Source organism: Anolis sagrei, chromosome 2, assembly GCF_037176765.1.
Source record: "Anolis sagrei isolate rAnoSag1 chromosome 2, rAnoSag1.mat, whole genome shotgun sequence".
Lineage (NCBI taxonomy): Eukaryota > Metazoa > Chordata > Lepidosauria > Squamata > Dactyloidae > Anolis > Anolis sagrei.
Window position 1 is genome coordinate 273371483 of NC_090022.1, and position 27987 is coordinate 273399469.

General features: G+C 38.9%; 1 protein-coding gene across 1 annotated transcript in view; it reads right to left on the reverse strand.

Moving 5' to 3' along the window:
- Positions 1-4159: 4159 nt before the first annotated feature.
- Positions 4160-27987, reverse strand: part of NDUFS4 (NADH:ubiquinone oxidoreductase subunit S4) — a 57522-nt gene continuing 33694 nt past the window's right edge. The window contains exons 3-5 of the mRNA XM_060761481.2: positions 13687-13859; positions 9442-9515; positions 4160-4374 (exon numbers count right to left, since the gene is read on the reverse strand). Coding sequence (XP_060617464.2) covers positions 4271-4374; positions 9442-9515; positions 13687-13859 — 351 coding nt within the window. The 3' untranslated portion in view covers positions 4160-4270. The remainder of the gene's footprint in view (positions 4375-9441; positions 9516-13686; positions 13860-27987) is intronic.

Genomic DNA, 27987 nt, shown 5'->3' on the forward strand with positions numbered 1-27987 from the left:
CTTTGTTGGGCTGAAAGAAGTGTGGATCATAGAGGTTGTTTTATAGCAGGGCTGCCAACTTTCTATCACTATATCTAGTTATGTAAAGGAATTATATCTGAATTTTTAATACAATCATATGGTAAGCTTTTTGGAAGTAAGTCCTAATCTATTCAACAAGGTTTGTGTGGAATTTCTGGTCTTCAGCCAAGGTAGAACCTTGTTCATAGAAAGCCTCTGATATCCTGATCACTAGGCTGAAAGGGGGAAAGGTTTATTGGAGGGCATGTTTCTGTATTTTGTGCAGAAAGTTTGTGTACTGTATAGAACAGGGATGAGCCAAGCCAAAGGCCACAAGTAGACCCTAAGGATTCAAACAAATTGGGGGGCATAGAAGCATTTTCACATTTTGTCCCTGTAGATTCATTTAGGACCAGGGAAAGTGGAAAAGATGTATCTTCTTTCTTGTTATTATATGAGACCTCCTCTGGGCTTAAGAAGGTCCAGGGGATCTGAAAATTATGACAAATGTATCCCCACCCACCTAGAGAACATGCAAGGACAAAAACAAGTTTTCCAGGTGATGCAATGCAGGGATTGTGACCTTCCAAGAATTCAGCCTTCTATAGTCCATCTCTAGCATAGGGGGAACATTACAATTATATTCCAACATTCTCAATCTACTGACCTATATCTTCTCTACATACATATATGAATGCTGTGCTATGCAGTACGATTTGAAAATTTCTCTGGAGGTTCCAGCATGTGTTGTTGTAGCTCCTGGGTCCCTGTCTTTGCAGAAAGGCAGGCTTTAAAATGAAAAAATAAATAAATACAATTTTGTTGCCTAGAATTGGTTGAAGATAAGGCCAAAAGTACACTGGTATTGCATTTCCTTTTTCACCCAAGATCACATTGATATTTTGTCTGTCTGTTCCCATAACGATGTAGATGGGAAAATGGTAACTGTTATGTGGTTATGACTGACTTCTGCATGTTGTAGCCTGAATTCCACTGGAAGTTCTAACTAGAACATACCATCAAAGCAAGTTGAATGGAAAGTTGACACACATACAAATCTCAAATCAATATGTCTACACTAGCTGGGATTACCAGTAGGCTCAAGCTTTCATGAACATTGTTCCCATTAATTCAATGGGTTTACTTGAATCAGAATTAACAATTGAAGTAGGCCATGATGAGCTAATGCAATGCTTTCATTTAACAAATGTTTTGCCTTGAGTTCTTCAGAAGCTCTTGCCAACTAGGGAGACTCTTCCACCTTAGTGCTTATGTGTCTTCAAGAAGTGATTTATCATTCTCTAACCTTCCCCAGCATTTGGCATTCCTTGTTGATCTCCCATTCAAGTATGAAACAGACCTAGTAAACCAATATTAGGGTACAATTTCCCAGTGAAAAAACTTTTCATTTTCACTGGTCTTTAGATAAGGGGTGAAGTTGGCATGGCCTTCACTAGATTAGGGTGAGACTGGATGCCAGAATTAATACTCCAAATGTATTGGAATAAGCTGAAATGTGGTCTAAAACACATCTGAGCAGCTAAGATGGAGTAGAATGATGGACATTAGCAGAAATAACAGATTTAGATTTAAGGAGGAAAGAATTGATTTTTGGTAATTCCGTTATTTCTGAAGAGTTAACGTCCACGCGGCATTTGCTTCAAAAAGAAATAATAGTTTCCTTTCCATTCATATATTTCCTTGCTCTTTGCCTTGTCTTAGAAAAATATTTCTTTTATTTTAGAGTTCAACAAGTGAATTAGTTGCATAACAAACATTTTGGGGCCAATACTGAACATGAATGGTTTGACTGGTAACTAAACATTGCCAGATGAATTAATGAGCTTCAGCCAAACAAGTTCCTATCAGGAAATTAAAAGGAAAAAGCTAGAGTGAGTCCAAATTTAGACTTTCATCACCCCATACAGATAAAAGATGGGATTAATGTAACACTTTGCAATACCACTTATTGGATGGATTTGTTTAAAATTGTCCCATCAATACAACATGATGTAGTAACACTGTCATGGAACTGGAACCATGCCCTAAACCTTTGGCAGATTTTAAAGTTCATTTCAAAATACAAAATGTTTTGAACATAAGAAACAGCCTCTCTGCATCTTGTCCTTCTAACTTTCTACGTCACGTACTGCAACATAGCATAGATGAGATCCTATATGTACATGGAGCTTACATGCAAAGTTTTGCATCTTCTTACTGCCTGGCAGTTGCCAAGCAATGGAGAAGTCCTGCTGATATTGCTTAATCTTAGAGATGGGGGAGAATAAGTAAGTGATGAAGACCATGGAACAACAACTAATTTTAGCTTGGTGATGGGATGAGGGACGTCAATGAATGAACCTACCCTTTTCTTCCCCAAGCAGCTCAGAACAACTGTATCTACATACTTTGAGCTGCCTCTACCCTTCCTTCCTTCTCCAATAGTGGCCTAGTCCCTCCTTAATCTTGAAAGCAATTGGGTAGTGGGAGGCTTTTGGCCAGAGCACAAGGACATGTGAATAGCAATTTGCACTCCACCCAGAAAGGGACTTATCTGCAGGTAAGTCCTTAATAACACACTGGCCTGGATCTCCTGTCTCATGGGAGGGTGCTGTCTTCTTCCCTCCTCCCAAGCAGCCTCACTGTTATTCTGCTGCTAAACAGTGAATAACTAGAACATTATTGATACCTGCTTTGCAGCCTGGGATGAGTTAAATGAATGACTCTCACCTACAGTTAGAAAGTTTGTGATCTTTCAAACATAATAACCATTGTAGCCCCCAGTGGCTCCGTGAGTTAAACCCTTGTGCCAGCAAGACTGAAGACCGACAGGTTGCAGGTTCAAATCGGAAATAGCGTAGATGAGTTCCCTCTGTCAGCTCCAGCTCCCCATGCAGGGACATGAGAGAAGCCTCCCACAAGGATGTAAAACATCAAAACATCCGGGCATTGCCTATGCAGATGGCCAATTCTCTCACACCATAAGCGACTTGGTTTCTCAAGTCGCTCCTGACACAGAAAAACAAATAAACAAACCATTGTATCAATGCTAGAATTGAAGTTTGCATTGTCAACCCTTGGATTAAGAGATTATCTTTCAGAGTTATACTTTGTTGAGGAACAATTTTAATTTTTGTGCTGATGGGAGGCACTGAGTTCTTCTTGCTATTCAGCATGCTGGCTATGTACTAATCTTCCATATTTTAGCACCATTAAGACACTTTTTGAATGCTTCTTCCTCTAGAAAGAACATGTTAGTAAAATTATATTTGTACCTGCCCTGGGAGACGGAAATAGCTTACTCGTGCTTCAGTGTCTCAGTGAAGTTATTTAAAATAATGCACATACCATGGCAGTACACTAGGTGGTGTATGGATGGAAGAATGGCAATCACTGGTACCTGCTCTAAAATACAGAAAACATCAAAATTGGTCACACATTGTGTTTTCTCCCAGAAGGCTGAGACAGAGTAGTGGGATAAACCACTGTCTTGTCAGATGCCAAGATAATCTCTCTGTCATTTTTGCTTGCTCCAATATCTCCTCCCTATTACTTGGGGTACATAGCTAGGATTCTGCCCAGCAAAATGCTGCCTTACTGCAATCCAGGAGGAAAGGAGAGCAAACGGCTTAGTCAGATCTCCAGCAGCTGCCTGTTCTTATGGGGTATGCATCAAGGGCAAGCAATGCCAGGGCTTCTGCTGTGGAATTTAAGCATTACTGAAAGGGTACCTTCAAGTGCCAAAAAATTAAGGTCCTTCGATCTTTGCTCAGACAGAATGCGACTGACCTTCATTTGAAGATGCTTGGAGAAAATACATTTTATGGGACAGGTCAAAACAACAAGAATAAATTGACTTTGCAATCTTAGATTAAGTAACTTCTATACAATAATGGGATTTTTTTTTAGAGAAATATCTATTAACACCCTTTCAATGTGAAAGGGTGGGTATTTATTGAACTATAAAATTACTCAAAAGCCAAGGCTTGGTCTTTAAAGTTGTAGCTCATTTCAGACATTCCTTTTAATGAATTCCACATATAGCAATTTCCTAGAGGTATGAACACCCCAAATCTCCTCTCTAAATATAGGGAAGTTTGTAACAGGTTCAATTGGAGACATCAAAAACATTTTAAATAGACACCACAAGATGCATGAGTAGTTTAAAGGTCAAATTTATTAGGAGATTAAGAGATGTATTATACATGGACTATAAATACAGCACAGCTGACTTTATTCACAGTCAGATGCAGAGACAGCCAATGCCAACCTATTTTGTGGACACCCTTGTCCTTTTGTTCCAAGAAAAGTTTGCGCCATAAGACTTGGATTTAGGTTTTGGAATCCTCCGCTCTTGAACATCATAGCTCCAGCCTAGGAAAAAACATGTAGAGAATTCTAAACAACACACATACAGCCGATAAGACGGAGCAAGTGCAACACAAACAAATGTAACTTCAAGCTTTTAAGAGCTAACAAAAAAGAAATAACCCACATATTTGATATACAATATGTAATTACTAGCTTATTCTTTTGTAAAAGGCAGTGAACAATAATCCTTTAAGACAGATATGCCTTAAATGTGACTTACACCTGTTCTCAGGTTTGTCAGATCTCAGGCACTGCATGTTCCAACTTTCACCGCTCTTGCTGATGGACCAGCACCGACAGTTGACGCATGAAATCCTGTAATTTTATGCATCTACACCTCTCTATCTGATGTCGGGCCAAGTTTTGAAAATATGCATGGTAGCAGAGTACCACAATGCCACAAGGAAAGCAAGAAGGACAAAGAGGTGAGCTTAGGAGAATATATTAAGTGGCCTTCAAATCGGAATCAGCTGCTCTGTAGACCAGGAACATTGCCAACACTTCCATGGCCTCAAATAAAAATCAGATGGAATCAAAAGGCACTAATCTCTTGAATGAGGTTTTCCCCCTTTGCTCTAGCAGAAGCCTTCTTTCAGATTGAGCAGCTGGAGAAGTATGATAATGATGGCACAGAGGAGGAAGTGATGATGATAGAAGATAAAGGGGAATCTCAGACTAACAGATGCAGTTCAGAGAGGATAAAACATCTTGATTGTGGAGTTATTAAACTACTAGCAAAAACACAATAAATACAATTTCTGTGTTTGGGTCCTGAGGGCTATCAGGATGTAGGAGAAAGGGAAAAAGTCTTCTTTCATTCTCTTCTTATACACAAATAGTTCCATACACTCAAGTAGCGCCTCAACATGTTTCTAGAACATCAGCCAGCCCTATCACCATTCTTCACCACACACCTTTTTGACGGTTGGTGAAGGTGGTATTTCACAACCAGTTTGTAATGAGAAATGACATTGGTTTTCTGTTCAAAGAACAAAAGGCACAAATTCTAATGATGGACATCTATGGCAGTTTCTCAAAGTTCAGTATTACTCTTCTGTGAAGGACATACTGGGTCTTGAATACGTGAGGGCTTTAAGTGGGCATAAAGGTGGTGCTGTGACTCTGGCACTACCTCTCTCTATTCAATGTTGTCATGTTCAGCAGGAAGGACTAAAAAGATGCACTGCTGACATTTACTATTAAGAACCCTAGTTGATTGGAATCCTTGATTTGGGAAACATTCTACTTGTGTATAAATGTACAAGAACGAAGTCTGTCCTTCAAATCTGCTTAAGCTAGACTGACCTGTTAACTGGCTAGTATCATGTTCATGATTGTGGCATTATTGTCACAATCAGAAATGCCCAGCACAACCCTACCTTAACAGTCAACAGCTGCACTGAGCCACACAGGTCTGTTCAGCTAGTGATCAGGGTGCAACAGTTTGATGTTTCCGGTCCCCTCCCACCAGTGATTTGCAGGGCAACAGTCAGAAGCAGGGCTACTACTACAATTTCTTGTCCTACTACAGATGCTGCAGGGTGGGGAATGGAAATGTCATTCTGCTGTGCTCCAACTGCCAGCAGAACAGGCCTCCATTACTTGGTACGGTTGCCGACTCTTGAGATAGGTTTGGGGAGTCAGAAAGGACATGAAATGTAATTTAATTTCTTTACTATGGCTGTGATATAGGATGTGGCCTAGTTATTAGACCCACTACTAGAAAAGAATGTATGTGAAGTCTGTGGATCCACTCTTATTTTGTGAAGCAGACCATAGTCTTCATTAATCTGTCAAATGGCTCCCTGGCAGAAAAAGATTAAGAATCTTTGGGCTACAGTATGGACAAGTTTGTAACTTGAGCATGTTATTCTTTCTGGTCTGTCAGTTATCAAAATACAGTATATTAACCCCAAACTACCATGCTGAAGATGGCATGGAAGAGATAACAGGAAATTTTATAAAGAGGGTACCTTGGACAGTAATGGGTAGGAGAGTTGCAGTGGGAAACTCCAGGCCCTTAATGAGTTTATGTTTCTATTATTTCACCCAGCACACTCCTTCAGAACAGATTAATGATTTTATTCATAGAGGAGCATGAATAAGTTATATAAAATGGGGAAACAATCATGAATGAGTCCTGCATCATCAGACATAAATACAAGGACACCTCTTTAATTTGGCACCGAAGCCAGAGGGTTTCCAAGACGCTGTAGTTTGGCGCATTGGGAAATAACATTTGCAGTGTGGTCTGGGTTGCAGTGTGTTGAGGACAGGCAGCTGGAGAGATCCTCAGGGAATCTTCCTGTTGTTGCTTGTCTCAAGGGGCCCTGCAACTGGAAGAGGGCCGCAGAAATAATTTCTCAGCACCTCAGAAACCCTTTGACTGGGGCACTGCTAGGCAGAAAATGTAAGGTTTTAGGAGTCACGTTCAGTAGTTAATGACCTCGAACATCAACCCCCATCTGCTATTATTTCATTTAACTAATCAACAGGATGTCAGCAATTATGTTCTCCCAACACAGGTCCATCCAGATGTTTCAAACTGCAGGTCTCAACAGCCCAGTCTGAAAGACCAACTGAAGAAGTGTGATGATCACAGGGTAAAACACCTGGAGCGGCCCAGGGTACATTTTTGTTGTTTTTAAAGAACTATGTTCTGTAATTAGGGTATTCTATATAACATTTTCTATCGCCCTTGAGAATCCAAACCTTACATGCTTACTATATTAGTAGACGTCTGTGCATTAGGCCAATGGCAGTTGCTTATTATATTCTGAATCAGAATTAAATGGAGTAGTAAACAACACATTCCCATGTTAAAAAAGAGCCCCCAGTGGCGCAGTGGGTTAAACCCCTGTGCCAGCAAGACTGAAGACCGACAGGTCGCAGGTTCGAATCCGGGGAGAGCTGGATGAGCTCCCTCTATCAGCTCCAGCTCCTCATGCGGGGACATGAGAGAAGCCTCCCACAAGGCATCAAATCATCCGGGCGTCCCCTGGGCAATGTCCTTGCAGACGGCCAATTCTCTCACACCAGAAGCAACTTGCAGTTTCTCAAGTCGCTCCTGACATAACAAAAAAAAATGTTAAAAAAATCCTGATCTTTGGAACGTTACATTTGGGATTACATCTTCCAGAATGTAAATTTTTAAGATTATAGGAATTTGGGGAAGGTACTGTCCCTTTACAAAAAAACTCTCTTTACAATCTGAGTAGTGACTGTCACACCACCAGCCTAAATCTGTCTTCTTGTTCCCAAACAGGCAGTAGTCTGCTTCCATTTGCTCTCAGAGGCTAGTAAGAGAAAGCCAAGATTAGCCAAAACTTTCTTTGGATAAACTGTATGAGCAGAAAAGAGTGGTTTAAGTTCTAGTATAAGAAGACAGACACACAAGAAAATCTCCAGCATAATTCATTACTAGGAGTAATTTAAGAAAAGTTTATCCTGCAGCAAATGTATACTAAGCAGGAAGATATTAGACAGGCCTGGGTTCTACACACTAGTCTTCATCCCCCTAGAGACAAGTTCAACTTTTGACTCTAGAGTTCATGAGTGAAAATGAGTTTAATGGCCCCATGTTTTTGAGTGTTATAAACTAGCACATAAACTACCACATAATTTGGCACCACTGGATGTGCCTGGCAATCTCAGTGCTCAGGGGGCCTTGTCATGGGATTAGTGAGGCTTGTAGTAGGCCAAGATAAAGGTGCCCTGGCACAGGCATATGGGAAAACTTGTGTATCACCCACATTATACTGGGCTTTAGGCCAACACTCTTGGTTCCTCACTTCAGTGAGTACTAAGTTTCTTGTCAAATATTTCTAGGAAATGAGATAAAGAAAAGGGCAGATTTTTTTTATGCCAACACTTAAACGGCTGTCAACAATTATAAGAACTCCTCAAAATCTTCATAGTAAAATGCTAAGGAAGAGTGACACATTCAAGCAATATTTTAGCTCAGCTACTAATACTCCAAACTGAAGATGTTTAGTCCTGCAGAAAAGGACTCCAATAATTCTAACAATCCACTGAATACAGCTGGAGTGTAGTATTTGAGCATCTCAGTAAGTGTACTGTATACTATTTATGACAAATGCTTACTGTGCATAAGTGTTATTAGAGGTGAGTCTCTTTCAAAGCAGCTCCTTAGCGCTAAACCTATTTCTCTGAAGTAATCTCCACTGGTTTATTTTGAGTAATTGTGTTTAGTATCAGGGAGCATCAGTAACTGACAAAACAATCCAGATGTCTAAATACAACATATTGTTCTGCTGACTTTGAGCCATAACAAACTGTTGTGCTGAAGTCAATTGACTTGAGTCGGGCAGTTCCGAAAAATGTGCCTTTTAACAGGTTTTTACAAATACAATTTCTTAGAGTTCAGCAAAAATAATTAAATCTTTGGTAAATCAGATATGTTTATTCACTTCTGACAATAGTGTATGTATGTGTAAAATTTGCAAAGCTGCATAGTAGCATGACAGTTATTGGGCAGTTATGTCACTGGGAAAGAGAGTTTGGGAAAAGCAAAAGCCATAAAACAAGGCAGCAGCCTTTTAAATTAGACCATGCACAAAGGAGAAATATGTCTGGGATGCTTGGCATCCAACACAACAGATAACAGTGAATTGGGGGAACAAGCGGGACCCTACCATACTGTCTTGGTAATAAGATGGAGAATGACAGAAGGGGTGTGAGGAAGTTAAGAATGAAGAGAGACAGTGGAGAATGTGAAGGGCAGTTTTCAGGACCAGCTAAATCAAGGGTAAAGCCAGACTCTCCATTCAGATCGTGTGCAGGGAGGACCGATCTGTGAAGCCCCCCATTTTGGCATTATGCAAGAACAGGGTTGCTGAGTTAGTAGCAGTTCTGGGCATGGGTTGACAATGTTATTGGCCACAACAGGCACTGCCACCTACTCAACAGCCACATTCTTGTAATGCTGAAGAAGCAGCCACATGCCACCACTTCACCATGCATCCAGAGAACAGCAATGGATTGCCCTCTCCAGAATGTGGCAGTTTGCCAGTAGATTGCTGTCTGCGTCCAGGTCACTGTCCGACATACCGTTTTTTTCAGCAAAGGCAATAGCTGTTTCTTTTGTAGAGAAGGACAGAAGCATATTGGATAGAGGATCGGCTCTGTAAGAAATGAGTAATCCTGTTATGCATTTTGTATCATTTCAGACCAGGGTATAACATTTAAAGAAAAACCCACATGCACAGACAATAAGAAGGAAACAGGTAAAAACTTTACAACCAACTAAGATTTGCATAATTCAATCAGTAAAATCTATTAAGATGCCAAGGGAGATAAAACAACTTTTTCATTACACCTACATACATGGTAAGATTATTTGTGCCAAGCTAATAAAGCACACACATTCCATCTCTCTTTTGCAGATGATATTTCTAGTTCTTACTGAAACAGAGGGCATGAAGAAGAGTCTCAACAGGTTGTGCAAAAGAATGGGCATGTTGATATGGGCAGTTATTTGGCTTTTGAGCCATTGAGGGACAGTCAACAATTTAATCAGGTAAAGAGGCAACCAAAGATATTCTGTTACCATTGGTGTGATCTGAACTACACCTGTCAACCTTGATGTAGTTGCAGTCTATAATAATTAAAACATCAAAACTAATTTGCAAATGTAACATATTGTGCAAAGTAAGTCAACTGAGAAGTGACCACACAATGCAAAAATATAGTAAAAAAAAAACACCTCTTGCTATAGTGCTATGTATAGAACAAAAACTAGAAAATATTCCGATGCTCTAAATAATGTTATCAGATTTAGCACAGTTGGTTTAAATATTATATTCAAACACTTTCAAACTTTTATGTGGAAATTATTCTACTGGAATATTTGTAACAATGGAAAGAGAACTGAATATGAAATTGCTAAACCTGAAAGAACACTGTTTTTAAGGCCACATCTAAAGAAATGTGTACTTGATATACCCACAGTTTAACTTTCATTTGTTAAGGTGCAACTATAACAACTTCAGTTTTTTTCACTAATTCTACTACTTATGAGGTCCAAGTCAAGTTAAACAAATATTGATTCAATGCAGTGAGTTGAACATTTTATGTCACTAAGGGATGGATGTGAGTCTGTGGAGACAAACAGATCGTCATATTTAGTCTTGACTACACCATGTACATGTGACTGCTTGCAAAGCAAGAGATTTTATGAGATATAAACAGGTTTAACAGTGCATTCGTTTTTAGTCTGTTCTGCAGAGCACTAGGGTTTGTCAATGCATGCCTCCTTAGAAGAATAACTAGAACTTCATATTCCAAATTTAATCCATCTAACAGGACTAATTGCAGTACAGCATTGAAATGCTGCATCTCTTATACAGCAGAGTCTCACTTATTCAAAATAAACGGGCTGGCAGAACTTTGGATAAGCAAAAATGTTGGATAATAAGGAGGGATTAAGGAAAAGCCTATTAAATGTCAAATTATGTTATGATTTTACAAATTAAGCACCAAAACTTCATGTTTTACAACAAATCGACAGAAAAAAACAGTTCAAAGTACAAGGTAATGTTATGTAGTAATTACTGTATATATGAATTTAGCACCAAAACATCGCAATGTATTGAAACAACTGTGGATCTGGGCAGGAGGCAGACTGGTTGGATAATATAGAATGTTGGATGAGTGAAGGTTGGATAAGTATGCCTCTACTGTATATGCAATTTTTCCATAGAAAGATACAACTGTGGAAAATTTCCTATCCTGCATCACTGCTCCTAAGCTAGCGATGGACAAAGTGGACCTTCCGGATACAACTGAACTACATCTTGCAGGGTTCTTTACCATTGGCTATGCTGGTTAGATATGGTTACAGTTGTGATCCAAAAACAGTTGTAATCACCTACCCCTGGTAAAAACAGTTCTTATAATACTATAATACTGTTCAGAACAGATTCAACATCACATCTGTAAAGATGAGACTCATCAGCTCACAGGATCTGCATCTCATCAAGACTAAACTTCAGTTAATTGCTTCCCACTGAGTTCATTATTGAAACCAAGCATTGATTTGGCAGTTCTACTGTCTCGGATGGTTTTGCAGAAACAGAACTAATTGTCATCAATATACGGGTGGCACTAAACTCCCAAATGATGGCATTATGTAGCATTATACAGATGTACGGTGTTCCACTTTAGTCAACCTGGGAACCAGTTTCATAACTTGGGACCCAGCACAGTGCTGAAATTTGGTGGAAAATCACATTGCTGAATTCTGGCAAAAAAAGTGGGAAAAGTCATAAAAACAAGCTGGAAATACTTACTTTAATGGTATTTTCTTGGTTTGCTATTGAGTGTTGGTGACAACTCATTAAAACCTATTTAAAGCATGCTGGTTTTAATGGCCTTTAGTGGTCTGCCACTGGAATTCAATGGTATTTGAGGGTAACTAGAGGTCCCATAAAAACAGCCTGGGGGAGCAGGATATGGCCTACAGACCATATGTTGCTCATTCTAATACAGACATTAGAAAGCATGAGGCTTAGACTTCACAGCATAATTGACCACAAGTAAAGCAAAAGTTTTGCGGACTGGTTAATTCTAAAAATGGCTAACAATAAATCAAACAATTGGATAGACATTCCAACCAAATATGTATATTCTGTTTGAGGTGTGATACACATTTTCTGTACCAAATGCTAGTCTGCAGCTTCCCACACCTGGGACAGGAAATGCATTTGGTGATGTCAGAAAAAGAGAATTCGGCAGCAGAAAAAGATAATTTACATTTTCTGCTTGCTTGCTGACTTTTTTATTTCTAAACTGGAGAAGGGTGAATCACAATAGGTCCAGGAATTCTCAGCCTTCAACTTTTAGTGTGAGTCAAACATCCAGCCCACAGTCCAGCCCAAACGTTAAATATGTGCAGTGCTTACTTTTTCAGAATATCTTTTTCATGAATAACACCACCACAGTCACTAAAATAGAACTTTCAGTGGTACCAAGGGAAGCCAGATGAATTCTCAGAATTTATGAGAATACATACCTATTACTGTGTGTCTGAAATAATTTAAAACCTCATCCCAAGGTCACAAAAGGGAAACTAAAGATACTGGACACAGTTGCCTCTCTGCTAAAACGTTATTTTGATATGCAATAAAAAAAGATCTTTACAAAATCTTCAGTAACTTTCTTAGAAAGATACCGAATTTAAAACTTAACATTTAGAAAGCAAGGATGTATCCATCCATATGTACAGTCTGGTTTTGAGCTGGATAGATTATTTTATTGTGCAGTTAACATAGACTTTAACCAGTGATTATAACATCATGGAGATGCTGCCACAAGAGGCTGTGCAACAAACAAATGCCAACATTCATTTTGGAGGTCACACAATATTACATTAGGAAGAGAAGGAAATCGAAGGTATTTTCCAGCCTCTTGTTGCCTGCCTTGGGCGACAGCAATCTAAATATGTTACTAAACATATTTAGGGCAGCAGAATGAACATTGACTCTATCAGCTCAACATCTCACATATTGTTGTGATCACTGCAAAAACATTTATTATAAAGTGTTACCAACATGTAGCTTTCATTGAATCACTGAAAGTCCTCTTAAATGTACAGGAAATGTCTGCCATCGGAACAGTACTATGTATTTAAATAACACTATGTAAATGTTTTGGGAACTTTACATAAATTAGTAATTATCTCAGCATTATTATTTTCACATTGCAGATAAATGACGGAGGTTCAGAGTTAACACCTATACAGTATGATCCCATAGTCACAGAACTATTATCCATAGTTTCATTTATCCATGTCTGGCAAAATATGTTCTCTTTAGGCATTTTCTAGGTCTTCCAGCATGACTGAATGGCATTCTTCAGCCAGTAATCCTTTATTTCAATAGGGTTCGTTATTAGCTGTGGTTTGTGTGTCCATCCAAAATCAGGGAATGCATCCCCCACAGGTACAGGAATCGTATTGCATACGAAAGGTAGATATGGATTTCTGCCTGCTTTGCTTCAAATGCTGTAAATGAATTCAAACTCTAAACTGTGTCCTATTCAGATAAAAAGAAAGGGCAAGGATAGTCCTGCCTGATAAGATAAACTGAGCATGGTTTTTGAATTACACTGCTAACATACTAAATTTTGTAGGCCTCAGATAACTTGGCTGTAAGCAGTCTAACCCTCTCTGAGATTTTCAAGCATCTATATGTCAGATCAGGTAATCAGATGGCTTGAGCAGAGATACAGAGACACACAGGAAAGATGTGGAGGAGACATCTTGCAAGAGTTCAGTTATCTGAACATGATACTTACGTAGATGCCCAGCCCATCAAAGGGTTTTCCCAGCGCTCCCTTGTATCAAATTCCATCTTCCATTTTTTGGTATTGTTAACACCAGCTTGCATGGCGTTACGTGCTTGAACAAAAATGTGCACTTTCCTGGTTTTAATATGTTCCTCTGGTACACCAGTTAATGGTGTAATGTCCTAAAAGAATAAGAAATGACAAATTACTTAGAATACATGGTATATATGACTAAAAAGCAAGACATTTTCATTGAGGAAATGGAATACATAATCCAGAACCTATATCTAATATTCCTGAGCTACAGAACTATCCCTAATCATATTTACAGGAGATTGGCTAAAATCAGTCAAAATAAAAACAGACAGGACTAAGTTGTGTCTTAGTGATTTCAACAGATTTACGCTAACAATGAGAAAGATGCAGCCCCAAGGTTCAAAACGAATTTTAAGAAAACCATATCCTTGAGTCTCTTTTGCTCTGTCAAATCTTTGAATTCCAACATGACTCAGATGTCATGGTTGCCAAGAGGTGAGTTTTAACTGAAAATTTTAAATATTTTATCTGTGGCTATAATACTGAACAACTTCTTTTGGACTAATTTCAGTAGGTCCTCTACATTTGCTGGGATTAGCTGTGCAAGACCTCTGTGGAAGTGGAAAAAAGAATAGTTGCTTACCTACTTGTTTCTTCGAGCAGTCATCTGTGAAATTTGCACATATGGTGTCTTGAAGATTTCTAGAAGATTCCAAACTGACTGCGCAGGTGAAGGAAATACCATATGTGTGATTTCACAGAGACTACGAAGAGGAACTATGATTAAAAAACCACTATTTTGTTATCTGAGGGAACACCTCTCCAGCAATTTCTGGTGCAATGCTATGGTCAATTACCACCAGAAAGTGATGAAAAATAGCAATGGAAGGCATACATATATCTAGAAAAGCTTTTATCACTAGGAATCTATAAGTTCTCTAGTGTGACTCTATAATCAACTTTCGGCAAAAGTTGGCCTTAGAGTCTTGCTGAAGGACCTAAAAATTCCCAGAGAGAACATTATTCAAATCCACAAAAGTGAAACCCATAATGTGAAGTGTCTGCATATTGACTTCAGAGCTATTTCTCTGTACAAGTATTCAGAGCATGGACTCAGTAGGATAGGCTTTCAATCTATGTCTGTTACTCTGGATCCATTTAAAGCAAGTATATGGTTGCTCAAAACTTTGGATAAAACAGTTTGACAACAACTAGAAGATTTCTGTACTTTTGAAGAGGCAAGCATTGACAATAAAGCTATATATACAAGGAATAACATAGTCTGGTTGAAATCTAAAGATGTCCCTATGTGTGATCAAGTCCTTTCACATATATGTGCACGGTCACTATTCTTTTTCAAATGTAGTTCCCTGTGGAGTAACAGAGATTCCTTTACAGGATTTTCTTTCTGGAGAAGGCATGGAGGAAAAAGTAGAAACGATGACCATTAAACACTTCAATGTACTTTTGAATCTTGGATTACTGAAAGAGGGCAATCAAATTCATATACTGTCTGTCCGGATGCTGGTATGAAGCATGCAAGTTAAAGAAAGTAACAGGATCCTTTTGAAAAGTCATGCACACAATACAACAACCACCTCAAGTCATTCAGATCGGGCAACATACAGAAGTAAACATGGGTATTCTTTACAATCTGAATTGTAACCTGGTCTTTCTGACATTTGGATTATCAAATACTTCCTCAGAAATCATCACGTTAAGCTAACAAAATTGCCGCCTACTTAGATTCTTGCATGTACGATGGCAACGGGTGAGGCTTGGCCTTTCTTCTGTTGCCTCTCTCCAGGAACAAAAGACTGATCTGGTGCAGGTCCAACTACAGCCAGACAGAACTAATCCAAACTAGTGATGACATGACTTAAATTTGAGGAGGCAAACAAGTTTAAATAGCACACTGAGATTTTAAAAATAAGCCTCAAGCTACCAACTTCATAGTCTCTTCTGTCACAGAATTTAAAAACTCTTCGTACTCTCAATCAGACCATCCTCAGAAAAAAGGAGGTGGCATGTCTTCCACTCCCCCCTCCTCTTTTTGTTTCACTTTATAAAACAAGCCCAGAGAGATCAGTCACAACTGGCAAGTGTGAAATGTTTGTCTTGCATTCAGAACTAAGAGAGAAAAAAAGCCACAGGAACTTACAACAACGCATAAAAGCTGAGCTCAGACTACCTAGAGCAAACTGTCAAAATATTTTAACAATTTAATCATAAATGTTTTCTTTGAGTCCAAGTAGTGTTTATGTTGAATTCCAGTCTAGTCAAAATATGAAGACACACCAATTATTAGTCAAAATGTTGCAACACACCGAACTGCATTCTCTCCTGACAGATTGGCATTTGATTGCTAAAAAAGAAATATCTGAAAGGTTGTTTGATTGGGCAACCAACTGTCATGCTTCACACAACAAGTTTCACTTCCAGTAAAAAAAAAGTTGAGCCTTGATCGTTCATCAAAATCAGCTAGCAATATATCTGCTTTCCCACAAACACACCTTTGAGGCTGAGGCATGAAAAGAGGGGATGGAAACTTCTCCGTATCACTAAGAAAAATACTAAGATAAAAAAAAAAATCAGTTCTCACTGTCTTTCACAAAGTAGATCACAAATATATGTCATTATCCTCTACACAGGGTGAAATCAAATCAAAACAAAAGAGGCAAAATGAAAATGAAAAATTCATCTTGGTAGACAAATGGCATTATATCTATTAAAACTGTGGGCAAAATTCAATGTGGGGTTGCACAGCAGAGTTATGTGCTGGCTGTGCTGCACAACCCATGTATTAAATGGCAACGTTGCATAACTGAATGTGCAAACAAAAGAATACTATTCCCACTTTCTGCAGGGACAGGCAGATACACATTGGTCAAGCTTAGGCATGGTACTGCATGTGTAACTCTGCCTCTTTAAGTGAATGAATATGCCTCAATGCTTCTGTAGGGGAATGGACACGTGTACGATACCAACAGGATTCAAGATCATTTCATCCATGGTAAATTGTCACAATTTCTGTATTTCCCCAACTTTTAATCCCACCTTTGAGTTTTCTTCATACTGCATATACATATCTTTTGCTTACCATGATCACATTATTTCTAATATCTTTTCCCATAGTCCTCTTAACCCACTTTACTGGATGTCCACTCTACAACTATCTTAAAGCAACAGGAACCACAAAATAACAATATCAGAATAAGCTCTAAAGACACACAGTGCACCACAGGCTTTCTAAAACTGCTATAGTAGTGCCTGGTCAATTTCCAAAACTCTGGTGGAATTTTCCCCCCTGAATATTTTTAAACAGAGGCTGCATGGATGTCTGTCACGTTTTTTTTTTTTTGAATTCTGTGTTCCTGCATGGCAAAATGGGATTGGACTAGATGGCCCTTGGGGTCTCTTCCAATTCCATGATTTAGCTGTATCACTGTTCCTACAACAACGAGGGCTGTCAATTTTTTGATGAGACACATGGATGAATGCATATTACAACAGGAACATCTAAGGGAGCAAAATCATAAGCTGTCTAGCTCACTGGGACAATGGCGATCCAGGACGAAAAGAAAGGGATGTGCTTATGTGGTTTCCATAAAGAAAAACTATCTGTTTAGAGCAGGGGTCCTCAAACTAATGCCCAGGGGCCGGAAACGGACCTCCAAGGTCATTTACCTGGCCCTTGCTCAGGGTCAACCTAAGTTTGAAATGACTTGAAAGCACACAACAACAATAATCCTATCACATTGCCAAAAGCAGGTCCATGCTTACCATTGAAATACTAATAAGTTTTATTTGTTAACATTGTATTCATTTTAATTATTGTATTGTTTTAAAGTGGTTTTGCACTACAAATAAGATATGTGCAATGTGCATAGGAATTCATTTATTATTATTTTTCAAATTATAATCTCGGCCTCCAACAGTTTGAGGGACTGTGACCTGGCTCTCTGTTTAAAAAGTCTGAAGACTGTTGGTTTAGAGTGTTCTGATGACAATACATTTGGGTGGGAAAGAGATATGGGCTAGGAACATAATCTAGACCTTCCACTTGAGAGAACTATCAGGATGATCTTGCAGAGCACCAAAATGGTCTCATTAGAGCTACAGCACAGTAGGAAGGGTGTGTGTATGCAGTATAGTGTAATTAAGTGCTAATTTCTATACTTTCTGATTCTCTTTCTCCATCTAAATAAGCTCATATTCACAAGGCAGGAAATGTGAATATATCACATTAGCCTGAAGACTTGGGAACTGCCTCTTTTTGTCCTAATTTTCCATTGACCATTGTTCTTCAGTTTCTTGGGGGAGATTAAGATGTTTATAACCTATGCTAGCCCTAGCATATGCTAGGAGCTCACCAGAATTTGGAAGCTTTGGCCACTCTACTGCAATTTAGATATTTACATTGTCCAACGTTATTTCTATTTCTACTTGTGTGCATGTGCAGCTGAGATGACTTGCTGGCCATGTATCTCAGAATAGCCCTGAAGAAGAGAGCTATGAACTAGACAGAACTGATGAGTAGTTTTTTGGGGTCATACTGTCTTAATGTTGAGTCCTCCCCCTTAATTCTCTTTGGTTGTTGCTGTAGGAAGTGAAACTGAGTTTTATAGAATCTGGAAAATGTGATCCATGACCATTCATTTTCAATTTATCTGGACTTTTTAAGATTTGTAGATCTGCACGAAGTACTTGCTGGCTCCAGTTCTCTACACCTTGTGATGTTGACTAATGCTATGGCTGATAGATGTTGGCCATGAAGTCCTAAACAGTCCTGAACTAGAGCATCTCCCCTATATCAATTGTTATGAGTTCACAGATATTCACTATAAAGCGCAGGGAACATACAACCCACCTGTTGCGCCAACTCCACTGGCTACCGATCTGCTACCAGGCTCAATTCAAAGTGCTGGCGTTGGCCTTTAAAGCCCTAAACGGTTCCGGCCCAAGCTACCTATCCGACCGCATCTCTGCCTATGAACCCACCAGAACTTTGAGATCTTCCGGGGAGGCCCTGCTCTCGATCCTGCCTGCTTCTCAAGCACGGCTGGCGGGGACGAGAGATAGGGCTTTCTCGGTGGTGGCTCCTCGGCTGTGGAACGCCCTTCCTACGGACATTAGACTAGCACCATCTCTAATGGTATTCTGCAAAAAAGTGAAGACCTGGCTGTTTGAGCAGGCGTTCGAATAATTAGTGCAATGATTGGTTAATGAACACTGGAATGGAACAATGGATGACGAATCTGGAACATGTTTTTGATGATGAGACGACAGTAAATGGGTACTGCAGTAACTGTTTATTAATTGTGTGATGTGTTAGGTTGTTAACTGTTTTTATACTGTAGCACTAAATTTTTGCTGTTCGTATTTGTTGTGAACCGCTGTGAGTCGCCTTCGGGCTGAGAACAGCGGTATATAAGTAAGGTAAATAAATAATAAAGATAAAATAAGCCTGTGCCCAAGACACATTCTTTTCTGCTGTGATGCTCAAGATCATAAACAACCATCTTAATTAACCTCCAGGCTCCTTTGCTACTTGCATTCAGACAGACAGTGAAAACTGTTTTAAGAAATTCTGTAATGCTGCTACTGTCTTTATATTCTTATTAAGAACTTGCCTGTATTTTTCTTGTTTTTATTATTGGATATGGATATTGTTATAATCTAATGTTAAAACACCAAGTCTATTGGTTAAAAAAAAACCTAAGGATAAAGTCTGAAAAATAAAGTAAAACATTCCTAGTTGAGGATTTGTGCCCATTGGTGGCATGCCATGATTCTCCGCAAAGAGAGTCAAAATCTCATTTCCCACTGTGGCTGGAGTGGCCTGCGTATCTCTACCGAATTAAAAAAATACTACTTGCCCCATTTTTACCAATGATAGAGGCCTGGGATACCCTTACAGAAGAATTATTAAAGTGGAATAGGGCACCTCAGACTGAAGCATGCTTATTTTATAGTGCACAATCTACTTATCCAATTTCTTCCATCTCCATAAACACCAACATTAAGTATTTACAGTTTCTAATAGTCTACTGCTCTATTCCAAATGCAATTGGTGCCCAAGTTCCTGTTCCAGTGTAATTCTTATGTGGGATTTAGAATTTTATTTGGAACATTTTTGAAGAAATACCCAAATTTATCAGATTTCTTTGTATATTTATAAATTTGATGGAAAGAACTTGAAATAATAACAACTAAAGAACAGGGATGAAAGCAAAACTGGCAGATTTACCAATCTAAACAAAGTACCAGGAGTGCTTATTTCTTAAAGGTGTGTAGTAACAAACTAACAATACATCAGTTGAAATTCAGAAGGTGAGTTGATACATGTTTCATTTCTTACACTGGATACATCTATGCTATGGTGATCTGTCTTATAAGTCACTGCTAGGTTGTCTTTCTTCATTAGTTCAAAATAGACATGCAGCCTTGTGTAAGAAAAGTCTACCTTAGCTGGCTTGGCTCCCCAAGTTTAAGAAGCTGTGCTCTGGACCAAACGTCTTATACTGTGAGTCACAACTCCATCTGAAGTCCCCAAACTGAATATGGGGTCATGGAAAATTTGTGTACCTCGCCAACCTAGTGGTTGTTTTAGACATGTACATGAATCTGTTAGAACTGGTATGTAGTAAATGCTTTACATCATAAAAGGAATATCTATTAATGCAGTGGGTTAAACCACTGCTGAACTTGTTGACCGAAAGGTTGCCAGTTCGAATCGGGGGAGTGGGATAAGCTCCCACAGTTAGCCCCAGCTTCTGCCAATCTAGTAGTTCAAAAACAGACAAATGTGAGTAGATAAATAGGTACCGCTCCAGCGGGAAGGTAACGGCGCTCCATGCAGTCATGCTGGCCACATGACCTTGGAGGTGTCTACAGCTCTTTGGCCTAGAAATGGAGATGAGCACCAATCCCCAGAGTCGGACACGACTAGACTTAATGTCATGGGAAAACCTTTACATTTACCTATTTTATATACCCGGGTCACAAAAAATGTATTGGGCAAAAAGGAGTCGAGAGTGGAAAAAAATTAAGAAGCTCCGCTCTACACACAAATTCAGAGACAAAGTGTTATTCACTACTCACTACAGGAATTTCGAAATATTTGCATTTTGTGACACAGTAATTCAGTTTTATTAGCAAATGGAGTCAAATCAACCCCTTATGAGATATACGGAAGCATACATAAATAAATAACAAAATGTATGAGGACACAACATATATCATGAAAACCTTTCATTTACACATTTTAAAATATGTCATTTATTGCTAATTTTACATATTGATTCAGAGGTTTCTCGTTACATTTGCATGACACACCTACACACTGCAACCAACATACAATTGTGTCGCAAAACTGTTTGGAAAATTCTGAACTACAAGAAAGTAAACACCAGGGAAACATAGAGTATGCTTTAAATGGGCAGCTTCAAGTCTCTTTTTTTCATTTCCCATCATTTCAGCTCATTCATTAAAGAACTAATACATACCATCCCTGTTTTAAATAAGTGCATAATTTTACAATAGGACTGAGCTGCTCTTGGAAGATGTGTGATTTTTTTGTAAATGATATCTAAGAAAAAGATACTGTAAAAGAACAGGCCATGGAGAGCATGTATTTGATTGGTTTCAAAGAAACAAGAACTAGAACACATGAAACATATCTCCTGAAAAACTTTTTCCCCATCCACGCATTTTGCTTAGCAAGAAAAATCAGGACTTGCTTTAATAATTTAAAATAGCTGAATGATGCTACTAGCTTGCTGTACTTCTGATTCATTACAGAGAAAAGTTTCCATGTCCTCTGGGGATACAGCAATTGTTTATTGATATCTCTTCCCCTCACTTCTCTCCACTCCCCAACATATACACATCCCCTCCCTTTTGAAGCCGGCAATTGAACAAACAGTTGTTTAGGACAATGAGTTTCTGGATTGCGAAGGCTTGTGAAGCCTCGGCTGTCTTGACAGAGAATTGCTGTTTTTGCTTGCCGAAGACATGTAAGGTACTGTAGCATTGCTGAGTTGTTGCCAAAGATATGGAATAAAGGCTTGGCATCTCTCACATACTTGACACTTAAAGAGCATAGAAGCTCTAAAATTCCTATTCCCTGTAGGCGCACTCTCAGTCTAGACAAACTGATTTCTCACACTTTGAAAATGCATTACAACACTCTATTGTGATCATTTCATCCACACAGCTTCAACGACTGACAGAAGAACCTGTCCTTTTAGCGACATTTCAATGGGCTAAAGCTCCCGTTTCAAGACACCATTAAAAACAATATAATACTTGAAAAGAACTAAGTCCAAATCTCTACTGCGTCTCCAGCTGCTTTGTTCCCTGTTCAAGTTCTCAGTGAAACTACCTGTGAACCAACTTTTTGAAACAAAGATGTCGGGAGAGGGTTGTTTTGCTTTATGCTTTTAATTTTTGAAATGATGCCTTTTGGGATCTTTAGAAATATTTTGCTGAATCTTTTTTGTGTTTGCTCACTCTCAACTGAAAACAAGTCGGTACCTGTGGACTTTCTTTGGTCTTTTTAAAAAATCATATACATTTTCAAGCTATTTACATTTTCAATCTGAACACATCTGGTTAAATTTTATACATAACACACACAATTATTTCCAATTCAAGGTATACTCTCAAACAGAATGATACAAGTGAAGGATTTAAACAACACAAAGAGGATTTAAAAAATACATATAATATAATAGGAAAATTTAGAAAATGCGTAGAATTTAGAAAATGCAAGATCCCAGCCTTTAATTATTATTGCACTCAAAAAAAAAAAAACAGAAGAAAGAGGACACTTAATGAAATCCTGAAACTATGATTAATGGAGATTTTCAAAATAAGTCCCCCACTTTGTTTCAGAATGTAATCGTGTAACTTTAGCCATCTTGTTATAGGAGATGCTGCCAATGTAAGCCTTTAGACAACAAGATGTCCACCAAATATTTGAGGTTTTAAAACCAAGAAAAAAGAAAAGAAAAGGCGTGGGGGGGGGGGGGTTAATCCAGATTTCTTCCTCGACTAATTCACACAAACACTTGACTGTCATCAATTTTGTGTTCCACGAATCAAGAATATACTACATTTTACATCTCCACTATGACATATCACATAATTTACCCACAAGAGATTGTACAGAACCCCTAAAGGCAAATATCTATCTATTGCTTAACATTTTCCTCTTCTCTAAATAAAGGAAGCAGTGAACAAGCAATGGGAAGTTGATGTCAAAATGCAGAAAACCTCCCAGCAAGCTCTCAGCAACCACCCAAGATTCAGAGCCTTGCTGGCTGCCCTCTTTTCAATGCCAGAATTTCACACATTTCAATGACCATTATGACTTCAAAGAATCAAATTTTCATCATTGTCCATCATCTGCCGGTTGATTTGTATAAAAGGATTCTTCTGCATGCACTCCAGACAAAAGGCTCCTAACTTCCATGGCTATATATCAAGTTTAAAAGTTCTGTTTGTGACAGTTGTGTCTGTGGTAAATTAGGGTAACACTGAAGGAGTGCAGCTGCTCTGCAGGAGCCTCTTTTTTGGCACCATTTCACTTCAATAAAAACTGAATAATTAGCTCCTGCCTTTATGAAAACACAAAAATGCCACTGGCCTTGGTAATTACTTCCGGTTGCCCACCCTACTTAACCTCCACAGTTTATACTTTTACATAAGAAGACATCAAACAGAAGATTATAGATACATTTGCTGCTAATGCCCCATATTTTTGATAGAAGAAAGGCAGGGTATAAATATGTTTAAGAAAATATTTTGGATTTACCACTAAGACTCTTTATTGATTTTGTTACAGCCAATCCTGCTAGTATAAATGGAATCGAGACACATTCTTTTCCAAACTATAGTTTCCACATTCAGTCATCATTTCAGAAAATTTCTTATATGATCAAATGAACTCAAACTGTTTTACTCTCTGGTGTTCTGTATATCTTAATACAGCTTCTCTAACCCAGATACCATCCAGACATGTAGGACAACAACTTCTATATACCTGACTAGCATTAAATTGCTATATTTAACCATATGTTATGTTGGCTAGGGTGATGGCTGCATTGTCCTCTACATCTGGAGGACACTACACTGAGAAAAATTGTTAATGTTTTCAAAGAAAGGATTTAATTAGAAGAATTCTAATTTCTGAGGATGTATTTAACTGAAGAGGAAAAGGCAGATGCCCCACAGAAATTCTTACTGCATCCCACACTGTCCTTCTGCAGTACCGGCATGCATGTAATAATTTGATTCCTACATGAAAATCTAGGTACAGTTTCCTCCATTTTATCCCACCTGATCCTCTCTGTATAGGGTATTTTGGCAAAATGTCAACTTGCTGTATGATAGGAAGGCTGAAGTGGGAGGTCAAGTCAAAAATACATGAAAGGCCAATGGTACACTAATGCTGTCAGAAGTCATTTCCACAAATACTATGGCTGAAAAAAAACCCCACTTTGTACATGTTAAATAGCAGTCTATTTCCCTATGCACATCTAGTGAGTCCAGGGTTTACAGCTGAGAAAACAGGCTAGGAAAAAATGCTAGAACAACATAGAGCCAATTTTTTATTTATTTCATGTCAAAAGCATTGCATAAATTAACAAATATAAACTGATAAAATAGAGGGAACACAACTGGCTAAATAATTTTAGACCAAAAATGGGCAACAGCAACCACATTGTAGCTTTAAGCAGTTCTTCCTCTGTGCATGAGGCAGGGCATTGTGGGCAAGCATACAGATGCTGACTTGTTTGTTCTGCTCTGCAGTCGCACATCGTGGAGGATTCTTTTAGGTAGTGCAATTTTGCCAGGTTGTCTTTTGATCTCCCAACACCACTTCTGAGTTTGTTCAGGAACTTTCAAACCATTCTTGGTTTGCCCTGGGAGGACCATCCATTTGGGATTTCCTGGTTTAGCTGCCCAGAGGAACACTCTTGCAGGAGGAACATTTAGAGGAGTGGCGGTTCTCATGAAACTTTTCCTTGATTTGAGTCTATGGGGAGGAGGCTGATAGTCATGCAGTAGATGGCTTTCACAGTGTTCAAGCTTATTTCTCTCACAGTTGTCAGCAACTTTCCGTCGCACATGGGGGGGGGGGGGGAGGAATGCCAGCTACCTTATATCAACAAGTGTAGGTTTGAGACATCCTATGATTATCCTGCATGTTTCATTCAGTGCTGTAGTCCCCTGCTTTGTGTGGACGGACTCAGCAGTTGAATAAGACAAAGCCAGGGCTGATGTTCTTATTAATTTTGGGTCTGTTTCGAATGCACTACTAGTAAGTTTCCACAGGATGTTACTGTGTGCAGCTACTTTGAGCTTGGTGTTCACACAGTAGAGCAGGGAGAGCAGCGGGGGCCGCGGGGACAGCCCAGTGGGCAATCACCCCTGACCAGTCTCCATGGCAATACGGTCTGCGGCTCCTCCTCCCCGTGCCCTCCCTCCGCCCTCCTCCTCCCTCCCTCCCTCCCTCCCTCCTAAGGTAGTTGGATTTAATTTTTTTCTTTTAATTATTATTATTTTGATTTTATACCCGGCATACTAGACGACCTCCAACTTTTTCCAGGCCTAAAAAGTCGTCTCGTACGCCAGAAAATACGGTATTTTTTATTCTAAAATCTTCCAAATTTCTGTAAAAATGAGAGCCATTGGAAATTTAAATTCCTTCACCAGTACCTATTTTTACCACTGGTATGGAAAACAAAGATGAAAATTTGCAAAATAAACATTTATTTGCAAAATAAACATAAATTCTTTATACAACAAGGTATGAGCAAAAAATGTGAAAAGCAAATAAATAAGCAGGTCTATTCTATGCTGGGTAGAATACTTAGTAAAAGCTGTGCACGTCTGGTCAAAGGTTTAGGGCTCTGTTATGTATAGCAAATGCCCTCTGTTTTATTTGCACAGGGTGCTTCCAACATGCTGTAAATTTCAGATTGTTTACCTCCAGATGTGGTCTACGTTGTTGAAATTATGTTGCTCGACACAGGGAGTATGTAATATTCCTGCAAAAAGTGGTCACATTTATTTAGGTCATTATAGTGTCAGGAGGATATAGTTGGTATATTAGCTCCTGATCTTTTACAGCATCCTGGCTAGGAATGAAAATGGGGAAAACATATAGTAGATTTTCCTTTCCAGCTAAATTGGAAACCATTTTCCTCTGATCCTGTTTCCTGCCTCCTCCCATGCTAAAAATAAAGTGATGTGTATTGAGATGTGGAGCGAACATGCTGGATGTGAAGATCACCACTGATGAATAGTCAGGTGCAGTGTTGATTTATGAGTATCTCCACAAGAACTGCAGATGTGGTTGGCAATTTTGTTCTCCCAGAGTGTCGGGTATATGGCAATTAAAAGAATATGATACCAATTGTACCAATTCCATATGCCACACCACAGTATGGCACCTGTATTGATAGCATGAAAGTTTATATGCTCTTAACAGGGCAAGTAATTCCAGAACATTGATAAGTAGGCCCCTTTCTATGTTGAGCCAGGTTTCCAATACTCTGACAATTACCTCCACTTTAGAGTGGATGTCTTGAAACTCTGGCAGATCTCACACTGATATAATCTTTTCACATTTGGTTATGAGGATCCGTCCAAATACCTGACCAATCCCACCCTCTCCTCACTAGGCACAGAATGGGCAAGCAGGGGGCTTCAGTGGCTGTTCACCAAATCCAAGAGGCTAGCATGACTCACCTTAGCATAGGTCTGTACAAATAACTACTATGCCATGCTGAGCCATATAAGATTATGCCCAAAATCTAGTAATATAAAGCACATCAATAAATGCATGTAACTTCACACTTTCTAAGTGATAGAAAGTGTTGTTTCCCATGTGTGATCAATTGAAATAACATGAGATCATTTTTTAAAGCAGATGTCAAAAGAAATTAACTCATCCAAGATTTGTGAAATCTATTTCATGTAATCATGCAGACTAATTTTAGACATATCATTTGCTGTAAACTATCACAGAGCAGAGAAATAAAAACAGACTCTTGGCTTGGTTTCACTTTTAATTTATCCATAAATGCGACATTACATTTTCTTTGAAAGATAATATCAGGCCATTTGGAAGACTCACTCATTTCCTGCCCACAGCGAAAGCTCTCATATAACTGAATATGTAAAAAGGGCAGTGTTCATTTCAGTATCCCTGCCTCAGAAGTGAAACAAAACCAAAGAAAATGTCTAAGCCAGACATCTTCCAAAACATTTGAAGGCAACTTTGTATTCAGACAAACTGCTCCTTTAAAAGTTCAGTACTGTTGTATTTGTCCACAGGTGAATTAAACATTTGGTAACAGGTGTATCAGTCTACATTAATTCCATTCATATGCGTCCAGCAAAAGAAAGCTATCTATTTCCAAAGAGCGAGGAGAGGGGGAGGAGGCAAATAGGTTATTCTGTAGGCAAACACTCATGTTTTTATATTACAAATCTCCTAGTACAGGTTGAAGGGTGTATGTATTTCTTGCTGTCCCTCAACATTTCTCAGATCATATAAAAAGACTAGAAATCAGTCAGAGCAGATAAAAAAGTGAGTTGCAATCAAAACAAAAAAGACAAAAGTTCTGATTTTGTCTTAGTCCTGGAAAGTGAAATATTGCCACAGAAAGCTGACAGAAGCCACAAGCAAAGAAGAAGAAGAAGAAGAAGAAGAAGAAGAATTCCATCACTGTATCACAATGAATATTATTTGTTGATATAAAAAGGGAAAGAATGGCTATACAGATGTAAAAGATTTATTTGACTCCAATGGGTAGCAAACAATTTTCATTGCTCAAACCCCTGATTTTTATTGGCCAGCAATGTTTCCCTATTTTATACAATACTAGCTTGGGGACCTGGCAGTGCAATGTCAGCTGGGTTCAGTGGGTGTGAGTGAACTACAACTCACATATGGAAGTCCCATTGTGCATGGTCCATCCTCCTCCAAACCACACCAGGATGTAGAGTGGGTCATGGCGGCTCTGTGTGCCAAGTTTGGTCTTGATTTGTCATTGGTGTGGGTTGCAGTGATCTCAGGAAGTGAAAGTATTACAAATCTCATCATCCCTGGTCCATCCTCCCCCAAACTGCACCAGGACGTAAAGTGGGTCATGGGGATTTGTGTGCCAAGTTTGGTCCAGGTCCATCATTCATGCAGGTCGTAGTGGCCTGTGGAAGTGGGAGCCAATCAGAAAGCTGTCACATACCCCACATACA